Below are 23,978 nucleotides of genomic sequence, written 5' to 3'. Positions count from 1 at the left end.
CTTACACCCTTTTCCCTTTCTCTGTTCACATGTTGGTTAAGAAGTGATCTCAGCTCAAGGAAGTTATGAGCGACCCCCTCGGGGGTAAGTTCAACGCGTGTCGGAGTGTCAGACACACCAACGTTGGGAGACGGAGCTCCAGATCTGGATGGGGTTGGTGTGTTAAAGGTGAGGAACTCGGGTGTACTCCCCGGAGTTGAAAAAGGCGTTGTTATTGTTGTGTGAGCTTGACCACTTCCCGGGGTAGAGGTGTTAGGGATCTGGTTTACCTCTCCCGGAGATCCACTTTCTGACATAGTGGTTTGGGATGGAAGGAGCTACACGTACCAGGTCTCTTTTGAGGAGAAACAGCGGCGTAGCCCCACGGTGGGCGCCAACTTGTTGATGCAACAAATACGGGACCAAGGATGGTAGCTGGGCTAGTCAGGCAAAAGGGCTGAAGGGTTCAGTTTTGCCTAACGCAGGTTGCGGGGTCCCTCCACGTTTGCAAAACGTGGAAGGAGGTTCACTAGTATGTTTGAATTATTTGCTTTGAAGTTCTTTCTCCAAGGCCGGCTCGGATCCAGAAAAGAAAGCAAATAGAATGAATGAGATGAATCTGATGAAGAGTTATTTGGAAGTGACAAAGAACTCTTTGAATGACCAGAGATTAAGGAATCTCTCTGCTTTTCGGAATGTCTTTGAAGTGTTTATGAGCTGTCTTCTTATAGTGGAAGACACCTCCCGAAATGGTATGGACTATACTAGCGAGACCTGTTTACTTATGGAGGGTTTCCCCTTTTGGGGTTGAAGGCTTTGGACCCCTGGTTAATAGTGTGTGCTTGTGCAGACCTGCTCTGACTTTGTGAGTTGGTGAGCGTGAGTTGGTGGGACGAGCTGTTAGACATGACTAGTTACTGTTTCTCGATTCCCTCATTTTACAGCTTTTCATCCGATGAACCTTTCAACCTTTTAAGCTCTTTGCATATTAATCATTTTGTTTATCCTTGGGCTACCCCCGTCGTCATATGATAACAACTTAAGCAACTCATAACATAACACATATACATATGTTTTATACACATAAAACAATGTACCAGCAAATCAATAAATTCTTTTTGAACATTTTACAAAACCAAGTTCTGTTATATATACTAATACATATGTATTATAATGTGCATGAAAAGCAAGTTTCTGGCCATATTCATGATTCTAATATATAAGATCACAGAACGAACCAATCATCTTCTTTGTTTAACGTTTTTTATAACGAGAATTGTACCTTCGTAACTCGAGTAACTTTTCTTCCCAAAGAACCGAAACGTCGCAGCAATCGGTGTTCACCCTCAAACACAAAAAGAAAACGCAATTTGATTTACGTATGTCTAGTGTATTGTTTCTAGCAATCGAATGAACACCCAGATTTCTTACCTTAGAAGCCATCTACGAATTGGTTCGGGGCACTAACATGGAACTTCTGAACTGGGGAGAACAAGGGCGACAACGGTGATGGTGGCTTCTGCAACTACTATCGGCAGATGTAACTCGGAGTGAAACGGGGGCGGAGGTGGTTGCTTATGACGCCGGCGAAGCGATGACGTTTGAATGGTTTCAGATCCGGTTCTTATGATGTGGGCTTCTTTAACTTACCGGCCATTGTTATGGGTGACGAACATAACCGAGTTCCGAGTGCCTGAGATGTCTCCAGTCGCAAATGAGTAATGGGGGGATAGATAGAGAGCAGGAAGAGATCAACTGACACGTTACCTATCAGAAGGTTGTGGCAAATATTATACATCCTAAGGGGATAAGGAGTGGGGGGCGGCAATCACATTTCACCGATGCGGCAATGGGTGGCAAACCAATGCCAACCCATTTGCCACTTCCATGTTTGACGAAATTGGTGAGAAATCGGTGAGCCAACACCGCTGCGGCAAAGGGAAGAAGAGGAGAGAGAGAGGGGTGTGGGGTGGGGTCCATTCCAATCTCAACCAATCACATCTTTTTTCCTTTTTTTTATTTAAAAAGTTTACCACTTCACCAAATGTTTAAACCATTGCCAACATTTTTCACCAAAGTTTAAACACTTTTGCCTAATTGACATGGCGCGCTCTCATTGGTCGGTTTTTTGGTTTGCCACTTTAAATTGTTTAACCACTCCTTATACCCTAATATCTTTTCGGTTTCCAAATTCTTGAATGGTAGATTAAAAGGCGTTGATTTTTAATTATACTGGTTTCAGTTTCTACATTAATTTCATCAATTATGATACAATAATTTGAGACTTCAATCACCAAAAACAAAACGTCTACAAAATGATGACTTGATCCAGAAAGGAATAATGTTTACTTTCTTTTAAGTTTTTCTTGAATGGTATATTTAATTGTAGGTTTTTAATGACATGAGTCCACATACTAATTAACCTATAAACCTCATTAACTTATAGTTGGGGGGGGCTGGGGGTTAAGTGCACGGTCCTCCTAACCGCCGGAGTGATCTCACTCCGGGAGCCGCTACCCGACCAAGCTAGCTCCGCGGTGACTTCCCCATGCCGAGTTCTTACCCTGGGCGACATATGTCACTCCCAAGACTCGAACCCGGTACCTCTGGGAAGAGGTGGGTGTCGGTGGCCAACTGGGCTACCCCAGTTGGTTCTCATTTAACTTATAGTTAATAGTAGGTTTTAAATGACATGAGTCCACATACTAATCTATACAATCTAAGACTATCCGCATCAGTGAAAGGCTATCCTTTCTACAAACAGCCTAATCAGCATGCCACATCAGCTTTTCACTTATTCTTCCCACAAACACTTTTTACCCACAACAATAACATATATATCCTTCTCACAAACAACCTTATAAAAAAAAAAAGAAAGGACCCACCATTAGCCCATTCTTCACCATTCTTCCCCAAGAATTGTGAAGAATGAACACCCTCCATGTCATCCTCTACAACACCCACTAATCCATCCCTCTTACAAATGCCCTCCACATAGGAATGAACACCCTCCATGTCACCTACAAACATCCTTGATGTGGATAGTCTAATAAAAGCCTTAACTAGGGGACACATGTCCACCTACTAGGGCCTCAATTTCTCATTTTCCCGCCAAAAGTGATAACCATTCCTTTTCCCTGTGCTGATGGGTCATGCGTGTCACACCCCGATTTCCACGTGTCTCACCGGTGGGCCCGGTAGGGGATTATCGTGACGTAGTTGGCAACAATATAGTCAAACCACACAATATATGAATGCACAGCGGAAGCATAAAGATAATTATATTTCAACCATTGTTTGTAATATCAAATGTATTACGAATAGTCGAAAAGTATCCACAGGGGATCAAATAAAAATATAAGTATTGTTCAACAGACGAAGGCATCTTAAGCTTGCGAGACTCTTTAAGATGCTAAGGAGCTATAGCCAGCCAATTACGCATAGTACCTGCATTTAGTCTTTTTGAGAAAATACATCAGTTTACACTGGTAAATACATTCAACCGACACTTTTGAAAAATGTTTATTAAAATTGATTTGAATGCACAAGGCACAAACTCTTTTATAACTTGGGAGAATTATTTAAATATATAATCTTGTGAACGAATTACATGTTCCTTATGCGTTCAGTAGCCCGGATCAAGTCCGGGTTAAAGATCAATAGACACACCACAGCGATCTATTTATGCACTGACGAGTGTACGCCTACACTCCGCGCATAGGTCGTGGCCATTTCGTAAAATGATGCCAGGGATATCCGGGACATGGTCATTAACCCCCGCAAAGGCTTTTAAGTAACAAGACTGTTTAAACGAGCCGATCAAATTTATTCAATTACCCACTTAACTGTGGAGGATTTGATGCCCGATCAAGCGGTATGCTATATACCATAACCCAAGCCCGTACAACGGAAAATAAGTTAAAAGTATTTACCTTTGCAAGTATTAATCCTTAATCGAAATAAATTGCAGATAGCTTTTACTGGTCCCCTAATCTGGAACGAAGGTTTAAATTAACCTATTAGAATCCTAACGGGTCTTTAATTTAGCCGTAGCTTAGACCGGTCAGTTTCAAAGGATAGTTACGGTTTAATCGCGCGAAAGGCGAAAACCAGGAATGGAATGTGATTTTGACCCAACAAGTTTGAAGACTTGTTTTATATAGGTATAATAATCACACTCTGGATTCTGGGGTCAAAACAATATGGTTTGATCAGTTTCGGCTAGTTTATGTAAACTAGTTACATAAGCCGAACCGTGCGCGCAAATGGCGTAACGGGTAACCGTAAGAGTCCTACACTGTTTTCCTAAGTCAATATGCTTTAATGAGGTTGTGGTATCAGTGGGATACCTTCCATAATGCCCGTAACGAGTTTAAATCCATTTTATGCCCCGTAGGGGTATTTCGGTCTTTTTAAAGATCATAAAAGAGGTTTCTGAGTTCTACAGGAAATCTGAGTTTCCCGAATAGTTTATAAAGTCCAAAATACTTTATTTATTATTTAAAATCAGTGGCAACTGGAATCGGGTCTGTAACACCCCAAAAACGGGTTTGGTAATTTAAACCCGGTTAATATAAAGGAACGGGTAAAATACCGTTAGGGGTAAAAGTGAACCCGTAAATGAGTATTAACTAGGAATAATTAACCTAGTTGAATATTAGTATCGTTGGTATTAAACGAGGGGTTGTAGCCTTATTTAATTAAAACGAAACATGGGGACCAAAGTGAACAACTTGAAAGTTGTTTTCTTAAAATGTCTAAGTGTTTTATATAATTAGATAAGTTTAAAAGTATCAAGAAAGTTTATAAAACTTGGAAAAGGGTTATTAGGTGACAACAATAGATAGCATGGGGGTTGAATGTGTAAGATTGATAAATAACATAATAAAATTAAAAACCCAGTAGTTGGGTTCGTGGTGGGTATCGCGACCAGGAGGGGGAAAGAAAGGGTGAAACCCTACCTGTTCAATCAAGGTCAAAATTCAGCAAATTAATGGTGGTTCTTGACACAAATCGAATGCATGAGACTGGATACAACTTAATCTAAGTATATTGATCATAAGGTAAGTTGCAATTTATGATTTGATGATCTTGTATGAAGTGGTTTAGGTTTAATCCATGAAATTGTGTGAAATTAATCATGTATATGTGTTAGAATCACCGTGTAGAACATGAACTATGTAAGATTCTAAGCAATTTGATGTTTTGGAATAAAACCCACTTGTGCTAGTAAGAATGGTGAGATGAATGAATTACCATGTTCAATTCTTGTATAATTTTGATGTATGGCGTGCTATATGATCGATTCTTACTAGTTAGATTGAGTAGGATTTGAAAGAAATATGATGTAGTGTTATTGTTGAGGATTGGAAACAAGTGGTAGAATATGAGCATGAAATACTTGTACATTGTGCCTTTTTGTTGTACGCCCACAAAGTGTTTGATAAAATGCCTACACGCAACTTGAATTGATTCAAGTTGTGTAAAAAAAGTTAGTAAATTCGTCACTTTTGACAGCCCTAGATAGCCATCTTGTAAAGGCCGTATCTCATTCGTTATTAGGAATTAGACAACGAGCCTTATATCGTTGGAAAGCTTGTTTCGCGTGTTACAATTCTTATTTGGTCACAAGATGCTGGTTATGAGATTTAGTGGGTCAAAACAGCATGAAAAGTTAGTAAATTCGTCATTTTGACAGCCCTAGATAGCCATCTTGTAAAGGCCGTATCTCATTCGTTATTAGGAATTAGACAACGAGCCTTATATCGTTGGAAAGCTTGTTTCGCATGTTACAATTCTTATTTGGTCACAAGATGCTGGTTACGAGATTTAGTGGGTCAAAACAGCATGAAAAGTTAGTAAATTCGTCATTTTGACAGCCCTAGATAGCCATCTTGTAAAGGTCGTATCTCATTCGTTATTAGGAATTAGACAACGAGCCTTATATCGTTGGAAAGCTTGTTTCGCATGTTACAATTCTTATTTGGTCACAAGATGCTGGTTACGAGATTTAGTGGGTCAAAACAGCATGAAAAGTTAGTAAATTCGTCATTTTGACAGCCCTAGATAGCCATCTTGTAAAGGTCGTATCTCATTCGTTATTAGGAATTAGACAACGAGCCTTATATCGTTGGAAAGCTTGTTTCGCATATTACAATTCTTATTTGAAAGTCGAAGTCGGATTAGGTGATTAAAAAGGGGGAAAATGACCCCGAACAGCTGCTGCGTGAAAAAAAAAATGCGGCAATGAAAATAATGTGTTTTGTGAACTTAAAACATATGATTTTCTAGTCACCAATTTACTAAACACTAAATATTGCTTCGGGTGAATGTTACAGTTGTTAAGGTGTGTTTAAAGCGTTACTATGTGTAAAATTGGCGTTAATGTACAGCATGGTTAGCCTCTCGGATATGATTGTAATAGTAGAGAAGTCAGGCGTACTGTAGTAGATAATCTATGTGTCCGTATGATGATAATTGAGTTGCTTGAATAAGGAACAAGGTGACTTTTAGTCTATATGCCTTATGTATGTGGTATTTGGTTAATAAAAAGTCAAGTAATGTATGAATGGAAAGAAACGAATGTAGTATGAATGAGCATGTGTGCTAACCATAATGTAATTGTGATGACATGAAAGAATAGGAATCACATTAGCAAGGACTCGAAAATGGAAGGTTAACGGGTCAAGCAGAGGCGAGGAAACAAGCGTGAACACTAACGCTCGAGGTAAGTGACTTTCGATTCACTTCTTAGTATACATATAGAGTTTTCTTGTTATGGTTGAATGGGATGATTGATGTATATAAAATGGCCGACAAGTAGGTATGTATGAATGCATTTAGGAAAATTACGTAAGTACATGCACGTGTGAGCTAAGGTATGCACGGGTGTAGTTATGATTCATTTTATGAATGTATGTAAGTATGGAGTTATGTATGCATGTATGTATATATGTAGGTATTGGTGTATGTATGTACGTAAGTAGTTATGTATGAGCATGAGCATTATGTATTTGAATATGAAAGTACATACGTGTGTAGGTACGAACGTATATATATATGTGGATGCAAGTAAGTATGTATGTATGTATGTGAGTAGGTATGTGTGTATGTAGTTATGTATGTATGTATGTAAATACATATGCGAAGATGTAATCATGTATGTATGTAATTAGATGCGTGGGTATGCAAGTAAAGGTATGTATGTATGTAGATGTGTATTATGCGTATGCGAAGATACGTAGGTATATATGAATGTATGTAGAGAAGTAGTAATGCATGCGCGAATGTAGATATGGGGTTGGTATAGAAGAAGGTACGTATGAGTATATGTAGGTATGTAGAAATATAGGAGCACATGTACGTATGTAGACGCATATGTATACATGTAAACATGTACATGTGCATGATTTAGATACGTAGAATTTTAACGTTACTAATTATGCGTTTGAGGTTGGTATGTGATGCAGGAACAAGTACACCGGATTCTTACGAAACTTAAACCGAACCCGGAATAAGAGGATGAGAAAGAATAATTGGATGAATTAATGTTAAATTGACGAACGTTATTCAATCTTTAATTACATGATATTAATGTTATATGATGTTGCCTTTGACTAATGGTTAAGTTGTATGTGATGCCCACAGGTGTTACACGGACTTCTTCTGCTGCTATGGAAGTGAAGCGGACGTAGATCGAGTCAAGAGCAAGGATTGTACGGATAGATTGGTCACATAGTTGAAGTATATAACGTTTAGAAATCTAAATTTTAGTATGAATGTTGTAAATTCTTTTATAGTACGTTTAACATTTTTAGGATTTGGATCCTTCGTGAAAGAAATGTTGTTAATACGGAAGAAAATTTTAAAGCTCTTTTTCCGCTGCGTTATTTTTAAGGTTAAACGTGTTAGGGTGTAACAGGGTCAAAAGACCTTGTAGAACTCAAGTTATGGCCGAAAAGGGTATATTCGGTATTTATCGAACCATTGCCATAACCGCAGGTTATGAGCAGGTTAAAAATAATTAAAAATCTTTAAAAATCCCAAAATATTATTTTACATCAGTGTATAAAAGGTTTGGTGTCGAAATCTGGGTTTAGATAGGCGTTATGCTAATTGTGCTATTAAATTACTAAAGTTTCCATAATTTGCGCTATTTAGCATAACTCCTATTCTGGACCTCGGATTGACGTGAAATTTTAGGGAAATGCTTAGAAATCAGTAACTAAGGTTATGGTTCTTTCACATGTCCGAAATTCTCGTTTTAAATTAAAAAGGGCGTTACGGTAACTTTTAAGCATTTAACGGAAATATGTAAAAGACTCGGACAAACAACGAACCGGTCACAGAGGGTTATACCATCATGTAACCTGGTCCTAAGAGAGTCCTAAGGCATATCTAAATCAAACTTTAACGGGTCAGAACTGAAGTCAAAGCAAAAGTCAAAGCTTTTGCGACTTTCGGCTCCGAACCGGGTCAAAACAGTAAATGGTCGGATCAAACAAGCTTAGACTAGTTAATGTACTTATTATCATGTTTTATGAGTGTCTAAACAGGTTACATATCATCTACATTACTGATTATGCATTAAATCGCAAAATGGCATTTCTGTTGACTTTTTCTAAGCACGTTTGACTCGACATTTGGACTAGTTAGAGTGGGAATCAGAGGGTTCCCTTTTAGGGGTTTAAAGCCCACATGATTACCAGCATATAACTATCTTTGATTCGACAAACCACTGGACCATTTGTGATTTATCGCAAAGTCAATCGTTAATTACGATGGATTGACTTTTAAGCTAAACTATGCATAAACTAAGCCACAAAAGGTTAGGCACACTTACAGAAGCTTGGTGCACGATTATGGATGTTAGGAGAATGCTTGAGAGCTCCAGAAATGATCAGAAGGCAGGTTTGAGGTGTGTTTCACAATGGAACACTACCATGCCTTTTATAGTGAAAAACTTGGCTCAAGATCATTACAACTCACTCTAGGATTGCTCATGGATGATCAGCAGGTGTCCTAAGGTGCTAGGGGACATGTAGAGGGCGCCCATGCTTCAATAAATGTCTCAATGATCGTTTACAAGCTCAAACAATGAATCTGTCCAAGAATTCTGCATCTGGGACCTTCACGCGGCCCGCATTAGGATCAGGCAACCTTTACGCGGGCCGCCTGGATCCTAATGTCAGAAAACGAATCAGCAGGTGGCTCGCGGCCCGCATTAACTCACCCATAACCTTAACGCGGCCCGCATTAGACCTGATTTCCAAGATTTTCAAATCTTTTGTAATGATTAACCTGACCTTTCGGTTTCGAAGAGGTAACTTTGCGATTTGGCCCTCGATTATTTACCATTAAGGGCCTCGTGACTTTTACCCGAATTGTTAAGTCCTTGGTTAGTTTAATTACTATCCGAAAAGCCTTAACTTTTATTGTTGACGCTTTTAACCCCTTGCATACGAATTTGATCATAACTTTCTCGTTTTAAAACGGAACTTCGCAAAATTTATATCGTGTATTCTAGTGAGCGTATTTTACTGTTACAAAGCCCCGGGTTTGTCAAAGGGTCACTCAGAGGTATAAATTAAACATGTTGACACGATTAACCCCTGTAGCTTGTAATCTCTCACTTTCTCCCGTGTTTCGCTCCGTACGATCCATGATTTATTCGTTTGAATGTACGAGCATCATATAGGGTTACTATACAGTATATTTACCCTTCGTTGACATTTATAACCCTCGAATTTACATACTTTCAAGGTTTGCCAACTTTAGTCCTTTATTTAGTATTTAATACCACGTGTAAACTCATGACACGTGTCAACACATTATTGGACACAAAATTTCGAGGTGTTACAATGCGGGATCCATTTAATAATATGGGTAAAAAAGCCTTAGGTATATAAGCTGTTGTAACCCGTTTCAACACAAAAGTTCATACCTACCCTAGGGTTTTTGATCAGCCGCTCTCTCCTCCGTTTCGTTTCTGCCTTTCTTCAATCTAGAATTTTGGATCTTCGTCTTAATCAAGTTGATGAACTTATAACCCGACTTCACTCACAACCAACTTCCAATGCCCTAGGGTTTCTTCCAGACGTCTGTTCGTCATCTCCACCATCTCATCTATCTCTCTCCAGCCACCACTAACCAAGTTGATGAACTCGCTGCAGAAACCGACGATGTGATGGTTGCTAATCATCTCGATTGTGCCTATAGAGAGACGGTTGGGTGGCTGGATTGGAATGTCGTCGTCGCCGATCCAAATCATCAGCGGCTAGGGCTCGATTGGTAAGTTCATCTTTTGCTGAAATTTCAGATATTACTTCAACATATAGTTGACGATTTTGGAAGTACAGTAGTTGTAGGTTTTTTTTCTTTTAATTTTTGGTTTTTATATTCCGATTCAGATCCCTGCATCGATTTAGGATTTTTGTCTTCACCAACATCAGACGATTGAATGCTTTGCATTTGGGAACAACTCAAAGGTATGGTTTATTCTTTTGAACTTTTTTGTTTACTTCAATTAAAAAATTTCAACATGTCTAGAAAAGTTAACGGACAAAACACTACGTAAAAAGTTTCAAGGCTTAAATTCTTTTGATATCGGTTTGACCTGTTAGAGATAAAACATTAATATTGTTTCAATGATAACAGGGTTTGTGTGTGGACGGCTTTTCCGTTGGTGGTGTTGTCTATTTTGGGTGCTTGCTCAATCATCAATAGATTCACAAGCATAACTGGTGAATTATTTGGTCTGTTAATCGCAATGCTCTTTATGCAGCAAGCTATTAAAGTAAGTATAACTACCTTCCATTTTGAATTAAATTAAACTTTCTCAACCATTGGTGACTATGAAGATTTTTTTCTTTGAAATTGATTAATGCAACTTAAAAAAACCAAATGTAACATAAGTTTTTTTTTATATCACAGGGAGTTGTGGATGAGTTTGGTATACCAAAAAGTCAAAACCCTAATCAACCTGCTATGAAATCTTCATGGCGTTTTGGAAATGGAATGTTTGCTTTGGTTTTATCTTTTGGTCTTCTCCTTACTTCTTTACAAAGTCGTAAAGCAAGATCTTGGCGATACGGAACAAGTTAATGTCGGGGTGGGGGGATCTAAGAAAATGGTGTAGTAGATAGTGTTTGGATGTGCCGATTTCAGTTTGACAACATAAGACAGTTTTGTTTGATTGCAGTAGTTCTAACATATGCATTTATGTGCAGGCTAGGCTTGGATTTTTCGTTTTGAAAGAAAACCTTGCAAGATCTGGTACTGGGACAATTGTTGCTCTGCCTCTTTCTAATTCTCTCACCTTCACTGTTCTACCATTCTGTTTCTCATCACCTCGCACTTCCAAAATGGATTCCACATGGCGATTCAATTCCGACGATTCTAAAGAAGACGAAAGTTTGATTATCGCAAAAGGGTGCTTCAAAGGGTTTGTTTGCGAAGACCACGGAAAGAACGAGCAACCAAGATTCATGTAAGCACTTTAATGATTCTGTATTCTACAATTTTATAGTTTATTTGTAGTTTTAAAACAATTGGAAAACATTATTTTTCAAATACTGTCTCACAGAAGCAACTATGGAGATGGCATACCGGTGATGGTCAATAGAGTTTCAAGCCCCCACCACTTCTGCTTTAATACCTCCATGTCAGAAACAACAACTCTCCATCCACCCACACCATTCGCAAAGCCATTCCAAAACAACTTACTGGTATGCTCAAAGTATTACCTTTTTTCCAAAGTACAATGTAAATTGTTTTTATTTTCATATCTGGACCTAAATTAAATAAACTTGAAGTTTGCTGTTTTACACGTGTTGATTCCTGCTTTTTCTGTATATCTCCTGCTTAAACATGTGTTATCTCTAACCATATTGATCTATTTAAGCGCACCGAAAATGATGAAGGCGACTGACGATGAAAACGAAAGTTGGGGCTCACGTTTAAACAGAGAGAAAAGACTTCTCATTAGTCTATGGGCGAAAATAATGAGAGAAAGGCAAGGGAGGGGCTTTGCTGAGATGGCCGATATCGGTTTCTATCTCGGCTACTGATGACGATGAACAAGATCATATTCCTAATTTGCAAAAATGTAAAATTTGTATATTTGTTATTATTATCTGAAAGAGGGTTTAATAGTGATAAAAATCTTTCTAAAATGCACCCTATTCTTTCTTCACAACTGCTCCCTACCTTTTGTTGTACAACAGAGTAGCCATTTGGGGAGTTTTGTATTTTCTTTTAATTGTTTTGGGAATTGGTTTAATTTTCAATTGATCGGTGGCAGGCTTGAAAGTCGCATCAGTGTCTACTCACACCAATTCATTTCCCTTTGATGATGGGTCACGCGGGATCCATTTATACCTACATTCGGGTCAAATGACTACTGGTATATAAACACACAACCCGACCATTTTCTTTCCCTATTCTTCACATTCTCACAGCAACGGCGATTAGGGTTTTATCTTCTTTTCCAATCAAACAATCCAAGATCCAAAGTATATATGTTTGTCGAATAATAGATTCTGATTTCCTGTTAACTTCTTCAATTTATTTGTAATAAACATCTTCATTTCATCGTTCTTTTTGCCGATTTGTGTTTATATATCATCTGATATGCTATTTTAATGTAATCTATGTTTGTAGGTTTTCTTCTTAGTCTTTGATGTTGTAAACGAATTTTCTTTGATGACAGTGGTGGCGACTAAGGGTGATGTTGATGACAATTTTGGTACACAGCAACAGTGGAATAGGGTTTCACTGTGACCATGACGGCTGCGGGTGTAGTTTCCGCTGGTGACGTCCTGACGGTTTTGATGGTTCAGCACGTAGTAAGTGGTTCGATTTCAAGAGGATACACAGTTGCACAATGGCTCTTCGTTTTGAGGTATCAATTTGGATTACAGATTCATTGAATCTAATTGAATTTAGAGTTGTGACATTAAACTTTAATGAGGTTAGGTAAAGTGATTGGTGGTGTGTAATTGATACGAATGTGAATGAATTAATGAGGTTTATTTGTTTATATTAAGAGATGTTATTTCTTTTTATTGGTTTTGTTATATGTTATATTGGAAGTAATTATAGGAAAATAAATTATGACCAAAGCATATCGTCGAACAGTTGGTGTGCGTTTTTTATTTTATTGTTTTTGTTTTTTTAGGGTTACATTGCCTTATGGGACTGTGAAGGAGTGGAAGAAATGGGAAACAACTCATTTCGATCTAACGAAGGAGTTATCAAATAGTTTGTCTTCAAATGCTTTGATTTCTCAGGTGGATGGTGTGATGTAGCACATGTCATGGCGTTTGGAAGGTGGGTGTCATGTCAGCTCAAGATATTCACTTTTGATAGTGATGAGGGACGCGATAAGTGTTGGCATTCGAGTGCTCATATTCTTGGGCAGGTAATGATGTGAAAGTGAATCTGATATCTAGGGACTATATTATGGATATGGTTGATGGTGAAGCTATTTGATTTTTGTTTGTTTAGGTTCCGGAACAAACATATGGATGCAAGTTGTGTATTGGGACGTGTACTATAGGAGGAGAGGTATGTTTTTAGTGTTTTGTTCTCTTTACTTCAAGGTTCTTTAGTTGTTAGGGTTGTAGTAAGATTTGATATTGTATATTGGAGATCAGTTTCTCCTGGCTTGTGTGTGTTGCATTCCACTAATATATGCTGTATTTGGAAAATAAATAATATGTTTGGATTGTATTTTATAGCTATCGGGTCTGATTTTTAAATATCTATGCAATAGTTTAATAAAAATATCATTTTTAGCTACCGGGTTGTAAAATTGGTTGTTGGACTTGGAGTTGGTGTCCCATGGATTACGTAGTAGCAAATTGATGCTCTATAATACATTGTCCCTTCCTACTATGTTGGCTTTCGTTTCAATAAACGCTATTCAGAGTTAGAAGCGACAATCTTGACATGTTCGCATATGAATCGGTTGATTCGTGTTTTATGTCTATCCGTTGATTCGTGTTTTATGTCTAAGGACTAACGGGGTAAATGGGTAAATAAAAGTTCAGCTCAAAACCAGAAAATGATAATGTTAAAAATGGTCAAGTGTCCCTGAGTATATGTTTAATGCAAATATATCCTACATAATTTATCCAAGAAATATATATATATTTTTTTATTTAAATGCATTACTTTCGTAATCATATTTGATACACGCGTTGTTTATACGAAGACTTTAGTTTTAGACAAACCATGTATCGGGTCAAACCTGACTCGTTTCAACCCATAAAAAATTACCCCTTTTCACCGGTGACCAAACTCTATTGAGACGGAACCTAACTTGACAACTTGATTTTGTTTGGACATGGGTTTGTTATTGCAAATGGATACTATCAACTCATTTATCTGGCGATTGCTAAGGAGTTTGAAAGCGTGAGAGCTGGTACACCTGTGGCGACTTTTGATATGTCAAGATACGGGCTTGATGTTCCATCACATAATGATGAAACTGCTTGGAAGCAGCCACTTCATAAATCTCAATGCTTACTTCAACATCAAGTTATCGGGTAACATTCAGTTTTGACTTTCTGATAATGGTATATTGCTCCATGTCTTATTCTATACATTTTTATCTTATATGTTCTTATAGAAAATTTGTAACATTCATGCTCACATATTCATGTCTATTTTTCGCAAGTCAATTTTAGAGTGTTAGCACCATTTTTGGTTTCTCCCATATTCTACTTTTAAAGCATTGACATCCTTTTTTATTATTGATACTGCATGCTAATTTGGGGTAAGTTCATGATCCTTTGATAAGTAGAATTTGATTACTTCGCTATAAAAATGTGCGTATAGTCTAAAGCATATAAGTAAAGGTCTAAAACATCTAAGTGAGTGTACATACCCCACGAATCACTAATATAATTGTTGGTAAATAATTTATGCCATTTTAAAACTTTTGGTAAGTAGACCTCAATTACTTTTCTATAAAAAATGTGGGTCCGATCTAAGGCATTTTAGTAAACTGAGTGTACATACCACATGACTCACTTCTGTAATTGTTTGGAAATTATTTATGCCATTTTACAACTTATTTTTTAATTTAACCATATAAAACTTTGGGTTTGCGTCAAAAGTATGAACTTAATACGTTATCATAAATATAAATTTTTCTTTCAGGTTTGGCTAAAGCATATAACTATCTTGCCGGCATATATACTCATGTGCTTGGATTTTTTGAGTTGGCTTTTTGTTAATCTTTTATTTTGAGCGAAGATATGGAAGAAGTTGAAGCTGCTAATAGAGTTGTTGAAAGTTTCCATAAAATTTTCAGCCTGTTGGTTAAACCACAAGATCAAACTCAGTACAAAAACTTGATGGTCCAAACAGGAGATGCATCGGTTAAGTTCAAGAAAATTGTAACTTTACTTGATGATGGTGTGGGTCATGCTAAGGTTAAATGGTCAGCTACTCCACCATTTTAACCATACCAAAACTACCACAATCAGTTAAAGAAATTAAATCAAACTAGGTCTATACTTCCGTGCGCATTGTGCACGGGACCGCTGCGAAGAACAAAAAAGAAAATGTAGAAAAAAACACTAAAAGATAACTGAAAGAAAATAAACAAAAAAAATATAAGAACCTACAATAAAGAATAACATGTAAAACCTTTAATGCATAGCTTACAACAACTATAAGTATAACAATGTTACAAATTGATAATATATAATTTTGTTAAGAACACTCTTTATCTTTAGGGAACCATAACCTTCAGCCTTCACTTGAATTAAAGCTCAAATGGGAAGCATTTCCTTCACATTTCCCAAAATAGCCCAAACCCTTCTTTTAAGTTTTAACTACCATTTCCTTCGAGGCAAAAGCTCAAACTGCAAGCTGAGATGGTGCATTGGTTCGTCACATTTAGCTGATCATGCTACGTATCAACAAAAAAGGCGATGTTCAGTTAGGGGTGATGATTGGACTGTGAAATGTGGGTGTTATGGTAGTTGTCATTGCTAAAAAAAGAGGTTAATAACATACCTAGCTATGAAATTAATATGTTATTGGGTTGTATTTTTATACAATAATAATAATAATAATTAAGATACTAATTTGTTTAATTTTATTTATTTTATAATCAGAAACAGAGGGTTAAGAGGTCAATCAAAGTGCATGCCATTAGTAACAAGTATGGTCAAAAAGCCTATCAAGGGTGATCCACATCCAAGGTACCTTTATTTTGCTTAGAAAAATACCATGTATTAATAAACTTAGAATAATTTTTATGTGTACACGAATCAGTTGAGAAATTCATGATTGGGAGCTACATTTTTTCAGTTTTATGTAATTTAATATCTAATTAAGTAAAGGAACGTTTCTTTTATTTCAAGGTTCATGTTTAAATGTAATTTTTTTTTCAAAAAATAAAAAACATATCATTTCTCAACACCGCGAAATTCGCGGATATTAGCACTAGTTAACCTATAAACCTCATTAACTTATGATGTAAAAAAGACAAAATTACCCCCCAAACCTAATTAATATATGCATTGTGTGTTGTATACCAAGCATATCTACTTGTACCTCTTAAGTTTTAAGAATTTTTTGGGGAAATGCTTTATAAGTAAATATAAGTATAAGTATATAGAATAGATAGATATATAGATATATATATATACTAGTGGGGAACCCGCGCGTTGCTGCGGGGGTACAATTTACAGGGCGATAAGGTTAAGATACATGTATAACCCATTTATTATCAACAAAAGTTATGGAAACTGATATTACAACATAAAAAATGCAATCATCCATCTAAATGTGTTACATACTTGCAGAAATCAAAATGAGGCCTTGTGATCTCAGAGCATGGTATTCTATCAGGCCATGATAAAGTATACAAAATTGGCAAACACATATCGGGCCATCCTAAGTGTGGTAGAACAGATGAATCCTGAAAATTAACAGCATAAAAAAGAAAGAGGTCAACATGGTTTATCCAATGTGTTGGCTATTTGATGAAGATGGATTAGTTTACCTGTGTCTCAACCATGGAATGTATGATATAGACTGAGGGTGAATAATGATATCAATATTGTCAGTAATCCGACCCATAAAGATAATGGGCTTCAATAACTTCTTGACCCTGCAAGGTGGACCCGATTCATTTTACTTTTATACAACAGAATTTCATCAAAGAGCATGGTTACCTAGTGATATTTGGGATGTAGAATTAGGTCAGGTAGGGTTGTATTGATCCCAGTCACTTCTTTTCCCAAATTTTATGAATACTTAGCATGTAAAATATGATGAAAAAAAACAAAACCCCTTCAATCATTATAACTTTTCTGAGAACAAAATTATTTAGGAGGTTTTATGCGTAAAAATGTATTTGGGCAGCTACTGACATATTCCACCCAGTTGACCTGTTTTCTTTATAGCCATTTTTATGCACCTCCTCGACCAGTTGATCCAGGTCATGAGTCAACTTTGTTATAAATAAACCCAACCCCAGCGATGGACCGTTCAGACCCCAAAACACACGCACACTCACTAAAGCAAAGCAGAGAACCCCATAAACCCCCAACCCAGGACACACCACAACATCTCCGACCCTCTTAACAACCCCAACCAGAATGAAAACACAGCTCACTCACGAGCCGAGCTCTAGCTAGGCCCGATTGTAAACGAGCCTAGCTCGAGCTAGACTTGGCTCGGCTCGTGAGCCGACTCGAGTATTTTTTTGATATAGATTCATTTTAATTTTAAATGTATTAAAATAAAACATACTGTGAGAAGGGGTTGAAGTGTTTAACATTTAAATTTTAATTAATTAATGACATAAAAATTGGGAAAATAAACAAAAAGTATACATATAGCACTTTTAATAGGCCTTTCGGTCTTTATAATTATAGAAATATAATTATAATACATATAGATATTGGCTCAAGTTAGCTTGGACATTTTACAAGCCGAGCTCGAGCTTTGACTTTTCAGCTTGATAAAATAAACGAACCTAGCTGAGCCGGCTCATTTAAGTTCGAGCTCAAGCTCGAGTTGAACCCTAAGCAAAAGCTAAAAAGAAGAGATGCCACTTCACCCTCTGATAAGATGGTCTCACTTTTCTCAATAGCAGCAAATTTTGAAAGGTATCCTTCAACAAAAACAAATTAGATAAAACTAACAGAATCAATAATCCATCAACGATAATAATGGATGCAGTAATTCTAAAAATAATACCTCAAAAGAAAGCATCATACCATTTTCAGGATTTTAATAATTAAGTCAGTAATTATAATGAGGCCAGAAATTCATGGCTAAAGGCTCCTTATTCTTAGGACCATAAGAACATATAACAGAACATATTCCTAAATAAATTGTTATTTCCATTAATCAAGTGAAAAAGAGTGCATACCTCTGCACAAAAGTATGCAAGCCAAATATAAAAGCATTTACACTTAAAATATAAAGTTAAAGAATATTAATGAACACTCACTGTTCTGCCAGTGCTGACCAAAGCCTTCACAAAAACTTCATTCGACAAAACATCCAGTTTCTTCTGTTCTTCTCCCTAAAGCAAAAAAAAAAAGCACCAATGAGTCGAAACTGGTCAAAGTTAGGCTCTGGTTGCAACGGGTCATTTCTTTGGTACAAGTCAAAACAAGCCAGGCTGATTTGGATAGACCCAAAAATACCCTTTGTGCAACTTTTATAACTAACTACTGTGTTGAATTGTTGATTATGGTTATGATATGATTATGGTCAGTATTTTAACAGGTTTCTCAGTCAAAGTTAGCCAAAATAATCGATTTCTAAAAGCGTACAAAGGTTTTAGATGGGTGTCGGTTGTCATACAGTTCCTATGGAAACACAACAGTCGATGTTGGAAGATCCATCCAAGTGTCCAACGGGTCGAAAACAACACAATACCTGCATAATTTGCATAAAATTTCTTGATTAATAAAGCTTATAGAAAATAAATAATAAAAGAGACAAAATATAAAATGGACTCTCGGTCTCACTTTCCGCGCTTGGATGGTTCTACGATTATCGCTTCCTCGTCCTCTTCGAAAATAAAGTGATCCCTCCAGTGATCCCTCCAGACTGCAGATGTATTGCTGCAAATGTAAAGCTAGCAGTTGAGCATACTTCTTATTTCGCTCACTTTCAATACAAAGCAAACATATAATAGATGTAGTAATGGCCGCTCGTATACTTGTAAACGGGTCAATTTACCTCAAAAATGGATAAAAGTTGGCTGTTACAGGAAGAGCCCGAAACCATTTTGACCTTGAAGGCCTCTCAGGGGTAAGAGCTCGACTGAGAAACAACATAAAAGGTTTAAAAACCACTCCTAATGTAACATTAAACAATGCCAATAAAGTTAACAAAATGGCTCACTGTGAAGAACAAGAAGCAGATTGCTTTTGTGAGATATTACTACTGCTGCTAGAAGGAGAGTCGGTTTGAGCTCTTAACAGTGCTGAATTAGGAAAAGCACCAGAAGAATACGATCAGCACCTTCTAAGAAACGGGCTGGTTGGATTTTGATCATGATTTTCCTATGCGGCCTTTTTGGATCTGGATTTACGGGCCCCTTGAAGCCCATCCCCCGATGAGTTCTCCGAGTGGAACTGTTTATCTCTTAATAGAGATGATGCTAGATTGTTTGATCCATTGCTAGATGTGGATCCCTTGAAAAAGATGAGTTTCTTCATCATTTTGACCCTCGTAAATTGTCACTCGAAAACTAATCACAGAACTATCTGAAATTACAATAAAAAAAGCAAAAATATGACTGTTTCAACAACAATTGAAATAAAGAACACCTTTAGATCTTTAACTAACATAGAAACAAGCTACTATAACAGCCGCATACCTCTGAAGTTGCCATGGAGTCTGATACCCCAAAACCCAAGTTAGTGTCCCTAGTAATTAAATTGGAAGTAGAAGTAAAGCATACCAGTTCTGATACAAAACATTTGCAGATATGACAATACATTCTTTAAGATGGAAAATAGAGCACTTACAATTTTAGCTTTTAGTAAAATGATTTAAGATGTAATTCAACCTGTTTAAACCATACAATTTTAGTTTTTAGTCTTTTTTATATATTTTTTACCATGCTGAACATTAGACCAGACAAAAATTGCGGAGCGGGTAGCATGGTGGGTGAAGACGGGTCCGGGTCAGAATGAGCCGATTGACTAAAAGGTAGGTAATGGTCGGAAGGGGCCGATTTCAGAAATAAGTATTTTTATTTAATAGATAATGAGCCAGTGTAGTAATTTTCAACCCAACCCTGACCCGCTAATTCAGTGCTTCCCTTGGAACACCCAATACCTCACGAATTGCAATCAGTACAATATCTATCACACAACAAATCTCAACCAGCACCAATAATCAAATTTCACACAACAAACAAAAATCTAAAAAAAAGAAAAAAAAAACTCAGATTCAGAAAATGACACACACCTGTCTCTGGATGATTCGACTTCAAGCTTTCACATGCGTATTTGTTCAAATCAACAACGCAACTCTACAACAAACATTAATATATATTTAGAGATTTTTTTACTGTCCGTATTTCATCAGATGTAAACCATAATTCAACCAGTTCACACATCTCAACCTTAATATGCATCAAAACAACCACAAATCTAAAATAACAAAGAATAGGGATCCGAAAACTCACCGACATGATAAGTTATGAGGTTGGTAAGAAAAAAACCTTGAAAATAGTTGAACCTTACCACCTAGCAATGCATTTGCAAACAGCACAGCAAGCGACTTTATAGCTTCCGACATCATCAGCGACACACCAACACACATAAACGGTTCAGATCTACAAGATTCAGTAAAACAATCAGCTAGCTTACCTGCTAAAATCACGAAAATGCTCACAAATCATTGTAACCAATAAAACTATTAACAACATACAAAGATAGATTTAGGGCTACAAATTATCGATTTAAGGCTTATCATCTTTCGGAAATCGAATTAAAGAGAATACCTTTTTGACAGCGATGGCAGTCTTGCACTGAAAGGGCTCGTCGGAACCCTAATCGCCTCGCCAGAAATCTTCACTACGCCATGTTAGTTTCTGTCGCCGTAAAGTCACTCCAACTCGACCTGAATCAAACATGTGAAACATGTGAACCACAAGATTCATCTGCCCGAATCCTAATAACCCTGACTTGCGACAGAACCCTAAAGCCACCGTGTTGCTGGAGGATGACGCGTAGGGTTTGTTCGATAGATGGTTGAACACACTGCCATGGTTTCGATTACACTCAGATGGTTTCATTCTTCAGGAGGTTTGGAAGAGAAAGAGTGACAAAATGTTTCCTTCGAAGGGAAACCATCGGTCTCTCTATCAAGTTGTAATACCTGTGAGGAATAGTCGAAGAAGGAAGAGACGTACAATGGGAACTGAAAAGCTTTCGACAATTAACGCAGGAGGAGGTTTACTATTATACCCTTGTGGTGTCTTAAATATACCCTTGTGGTGTCTTAAAATATTGGTTTGTTTACAATTTTGCCCCTGTAAAACAAGCTTAGATTAGTTGTACATATTTCTTTAAGAGTTGGACGCAATGTAAAATTACATTTGTGTACGTCACTTCTCCTTTTTATAATAGTATAGATATATATATATTTAATTTGGAAGCTCTTTTTAACTTAAGGGTCTAAAGTCTTTGCTTTAGGTACTCTTAGTATAGAGCCGCCATTTCCTCATGTGTTCTTTTATATTTGTCTACTTATATTAACAATCTATCTATTTTGACAGTTCTATCTATGATAAATTGTAGGATCGAGGATTCGTCCAATACGAGTCAATCTGAGTCAAATCTGGTTTCAAGAAAGGCGGAATCAGACTAGAAACCGTCAATCAGTGTTAGAACAGGAGTAGAAGAGTAGAAAGTCACTTTAAACATGTTCTTCATTGATTATAAACGTTTTGGTACAGAGAGAATCGGATAGCACTTCGTGGAAAAATTCTCTGGAAGGTTACAAATGAAGAACTCAACTAATCTATTTATAGGTTCTCCAGATCGCACGAGTTTACACATCCACATCGTACGAACGGGAAACTCCAGTTCGTGCGACCTGACCTATCACATGTCAGTTCGTGCGAACTGGCCTAATATACATAAACATTAACTTTTCAAACAATTACATATAACTGACATGATACAGACTGATGACGCAGGTGATAGACATTATGTATCAACAAACTCCCCCTTGGATATTGCTGCAGTCTTCAGTCAGCCTGTCTTCAAAACATCCTTCACAAAGACTTGAAAAATTCTTCTCTTTGTTTTGGCTTTTTCAACAACGCTTTCTGGTTACAAGCTCCCCCTTGCGTCGAGCTCGTCTTCAGACTCCCCCTTAGACTCAGCTATCGGGATCGTAATCTGGAACTTTCATTTGCAAATCTCAAATATTTATGAGAAAAATCATTTTGAATGTCCAGGATTGATGACCTGGCTCTTTCAACATATGCTAAAATATTTTACAGTGAAAGCATTTTTAGTTGTCCAGGATTACTTGATTCTCTCCCCCTATCAAAATACTATAAAGATTTGACGATATTAAGAATCCAAACAACGAAATCTAGCACTTTACAATCAGATTTTACCAACACACTCAGTTAACCAAGTCCAAGTTAATGACCCTGGTCAACTGTTTAGCCTGCCAAGTCCAAGTTAATGACCTTAGCTGACCAAATATTGATCTCGCTGACAATTTTTGAAACATTTGAAGTTCAAATTAATGAACTTTTAAACATTTTGAGCAATTACCAACATTTTTTCAAACTTTTTCTTATCCAACCCAAATGATCCAACATGTTTAGCACTGTGGAACTTTGATCATCAGATCTCCAACGTCTGTTGTCGAAAATAAGATGAAGTATCAAATCTTTTTGGATTTTACAACAGTTTTTCTAAACAAACATAACATCTTTTTGGATTTAAGAAACAGGAAACTGTACAAACATATTTACAAACATCTTTTTGTGAGTTTGTGTAAGAGGATCATATCAGTTTTTGAGACTTATCACCAACACCGTTGATCTTGATTTAACTTTAAATTTTAAACAATTTCACTTCTGATTGTCAGTATTGTTGTCCACTTAAACTTCTACACAAGTTTCAATCGATTCAAGATACGAATTAGTGTTTTAAAGACTTAACTTATTCGCGTGTCCCACCTCAGAATATACTCCTGTATCAAAATTCCCTAGATTCAGTCTTACAGGTGAGTATACCGATCTGATATCTGTATTCGGGTTAATGCGAGACCTTGAGAGCTCAGGTATGAACTACCGCTCAATAAAAGAGATGAAGGCTCGACTTTAGGTGTGTCCCACTTAGGGATCTTCTTTACAACAGCACTTGATTTATATCTTTCGATATTTTCTCAATTTTTATGCTGAGGGAGAGCTTATTTAAAGCGCATAAAGTATTATACGAGGTCTAGGCCATTGCTTCTGCAATATCAGAAGACCAGGTATAATACCCCAGATATTAAACAGTATAAAGACCTAGTATCTCAGAATCAGGCAATCTCTCAAACAAGATTTCTGGGGTTACCCATATATCCGAGAGATGTTACCCACTAGATAAGCAAGTATTGATATTTAGGTTTATATCTCAAATTCAATCTACTAGTCGTGTGAAGTCTACTGGCACATCATCAGTGAGACTTGTTTAAAATCATATTGACTTTCCATTTCTTTAGCATGTTGTGATAGTCCACTGATGTACTATCATTTCCTCTTTTTCACAACAAAAACTCATATTGTCTTTTTCAGTGTTTTTGTATTTTTAAAATTTTATCATGTTTTTTGTATTTTCTATAAACTTTCTCCCCCTAAAATCAAAAACATATTTTTGTGTTTTTGGTTTTATGAAAAGCAGTAAAGAAACTGTACAGAAAACATGACAACTAGTCGCAGATCACTTCTGATCGCCGTCCGAGTCGGCCACACACTCTACCACCCTCCTAGA

At 36.9% G+C, this 23,978-nt stretch overlaps 2 protein-coding genes and 1 long non-coding RNA gene across 51 annotated transcripts; 2 read left to right on the top strand and 1 right to left on the bottom strand.

Annotated features, from left to right (window-relative positions):
* Positions 1-4,877: 4,877 nt before the first annotated feature.
* On the top strand, positions 4,878-7,875 carry LOC118485380. Of its 2 annotated transcripts, none has more exons than XR_004875816.1 (2): positions 4,878-5,042; positions 6,618-7,868. It is a non-coding gene; the product is annotated as an uncharacterized LOC118485380 (long non-coding RNA). The 2 variants fall into 2 exon arrangements; XR_004875817.1 differs by having other exon boundaries at positions 4,885-5,042; positions 6,623-7,875.
* Positions 7,876-9,918: 2,043 nt separating this feature from the next.
* On the top strand, positions 9,919-22,508 carry LOC110899217. Of its 18 annotated transcripts, XR_004875796.1 has the most exons (14): positions 9,919-10,269; positions 10,389-10,466; positions 10,636-10,774; positions 10,912-11,110; positions 11,208-11,467; positions 11,564-11,705; positions 12,281-12,382; positions 12,689-12,880; positions 13,269-13,399; positions 13,486-13,545; positions 14,383-14,528; positions 15,145-15,995; positions 16,110-16,196; positions 16,803-17,334. XR_004875796.1 is itself a non-coding variant. In XM_035981447.1 (11 exons), the coding sequence occupies exons 7-11, from the start codon at positions 13,295-13,297 to the stop codon at positions 21,844-21,846; spliced, it is 462 nt and encodes a 153-aa protein (XP_035837340.1). In that variant the 5' UTR covers positions 9,919-10,269; positions 10,389-10,466; positions 10,636-10,774; positions 10,912-11,467; positions 11,564-11,705; positions 12,689-12,880; positions 13,157-13,294; the 3' UTR covers positions 21,847-22,508. The 18 variants fall into 18 exon arrangements, 9 of the variants coding, with proteins under 9 accessions (XP_035837340.1, XP_035837339.1, XP_035837338.1 ...); XR_004875795.1 differs by lacking the exon at positions 12,281-12,382 and having other exon boundaries at positions 13,157-13,399; XR_004875791.1 differs by lacking the exons at positions 10,912-11,110; positions 15,145-15,995 and adding an exon at positions 11,882-12,085 and having other exon boundaries at positions 13,157-13,399; positions 13,486-14,528.
* LOC110899220 lies at positions 15,212-21,393 on the bottom strand. Of its 31 annotated transcripts, none has more exons than XR_004875807.1 (13): positions 20,978-21,119; positions 20,660-20,809; positions 20,440-20,503; positions 19,995-20,035; positions 19,844-19,892; positions 19,366-19,730; positions 19,201-19,284; positions 18,987-19,082; positions 18,820-18,894; positions 18,461-18,535; positions 17,981-18,118; positions 17,003-17,110; positions 16,696-16,918 (listed from the first exon to the last, which is right to left on the bottom strand). XR_004875807.1 is itself a non-coding variant. In XM_035981448.1 (8 exons), the coding sequence occupies exons 3-8, from the start codon at positions 19,246-19,248 to the stop codon at positions 17,063-17,065; spliced, it is 396 nt and encodes a 131-aa protein (XP_035837341.1). In that variant the 5' UTR covers positions 19,249-19,284; positions 19,366-20,809; positions 20,978-21,119; the 3' UTR covers positions 16,696-17,062. The 31 variants fall into 31 exon arrangements, 2 of the variants coding, with proteins under 2 accessions (XP_035837341.1, XP_035837342.1); XR_004875809.1 differs by having other exon boundaries at positions 20,718-20,809; XR_002570017.2 differs by having other exon boundaries at positions 19,844-20,035; positions 20,718-20,809; positions 20,978-21,260.
* Positions 22,509-23,978: the final 1,470 nt, after the last annotated feature.

The sequence above is a fragment of the Helianthus annuus genome, chromosome 13 (assembly GCF_002127325.2).
Source record: "Helianthus annuus cultivar XRQ/B chromosome 13, HanXRQr2.0-SUNRISE, whole genome shotgun sequence".
Classification (NCBI taxonomy): Eukaryota; Viridiplantae; Streptophyta; class Magnoliopsida; order Asterales; family Asteraceae; genus Helianthus; species Helianthus annuus.
The sequence above is the reverse complement of the archived record's forward strand: the minus strand, read 5'-3'. Positions and strand labels throughout refer to the sequence as shown.

Bases quoted from the DNA above. Each gene is read 5' to 3' on its own strand.
- LOC110899220 (XM_035981448.1), bottom strand. From the start codon at position 19,248: ATGGTTTCGGGCTCTTCCTGTAACAGCCAACTTTTATCCATTTTTGAG. The intron at 18,536-18,819 runs GTATGACAACCG...TTTTTGCTTTAG, and splicing joins GTTGTGTTTCCATAGGAACT to GGAGAAGAACAGAAGAAACT. The intron at 17,111-18,064 runs GTGAAGTGGCAT...TCCACCTTGCAG, and splicing joins TGAGACCATCTTATCAGAGG to GGTCAAGAAGTTATTGAAGC.
- LOC110899217 (XM_035981443.1), top strand. From the start codon at position 10,166: ATGGTTGCTAATCATCTCGATTGTGCCTATAGAGAGACGGTTGGGTGG. The intron at 11,468-11,563 runs GTAAGCACTTTA...ACTGTCTCACAG, and splicing joins AACGAGCAACCAAGATTCAT to AAGCAACTATGGAGATGGCA. The intron at 11,706-12,688 runs GTATGCTCAAAG...CTTTGATGACAG, and splicing joins CATTCCAAAACAACTTACTG to TGGTGGCGACTAAGGGTGAT.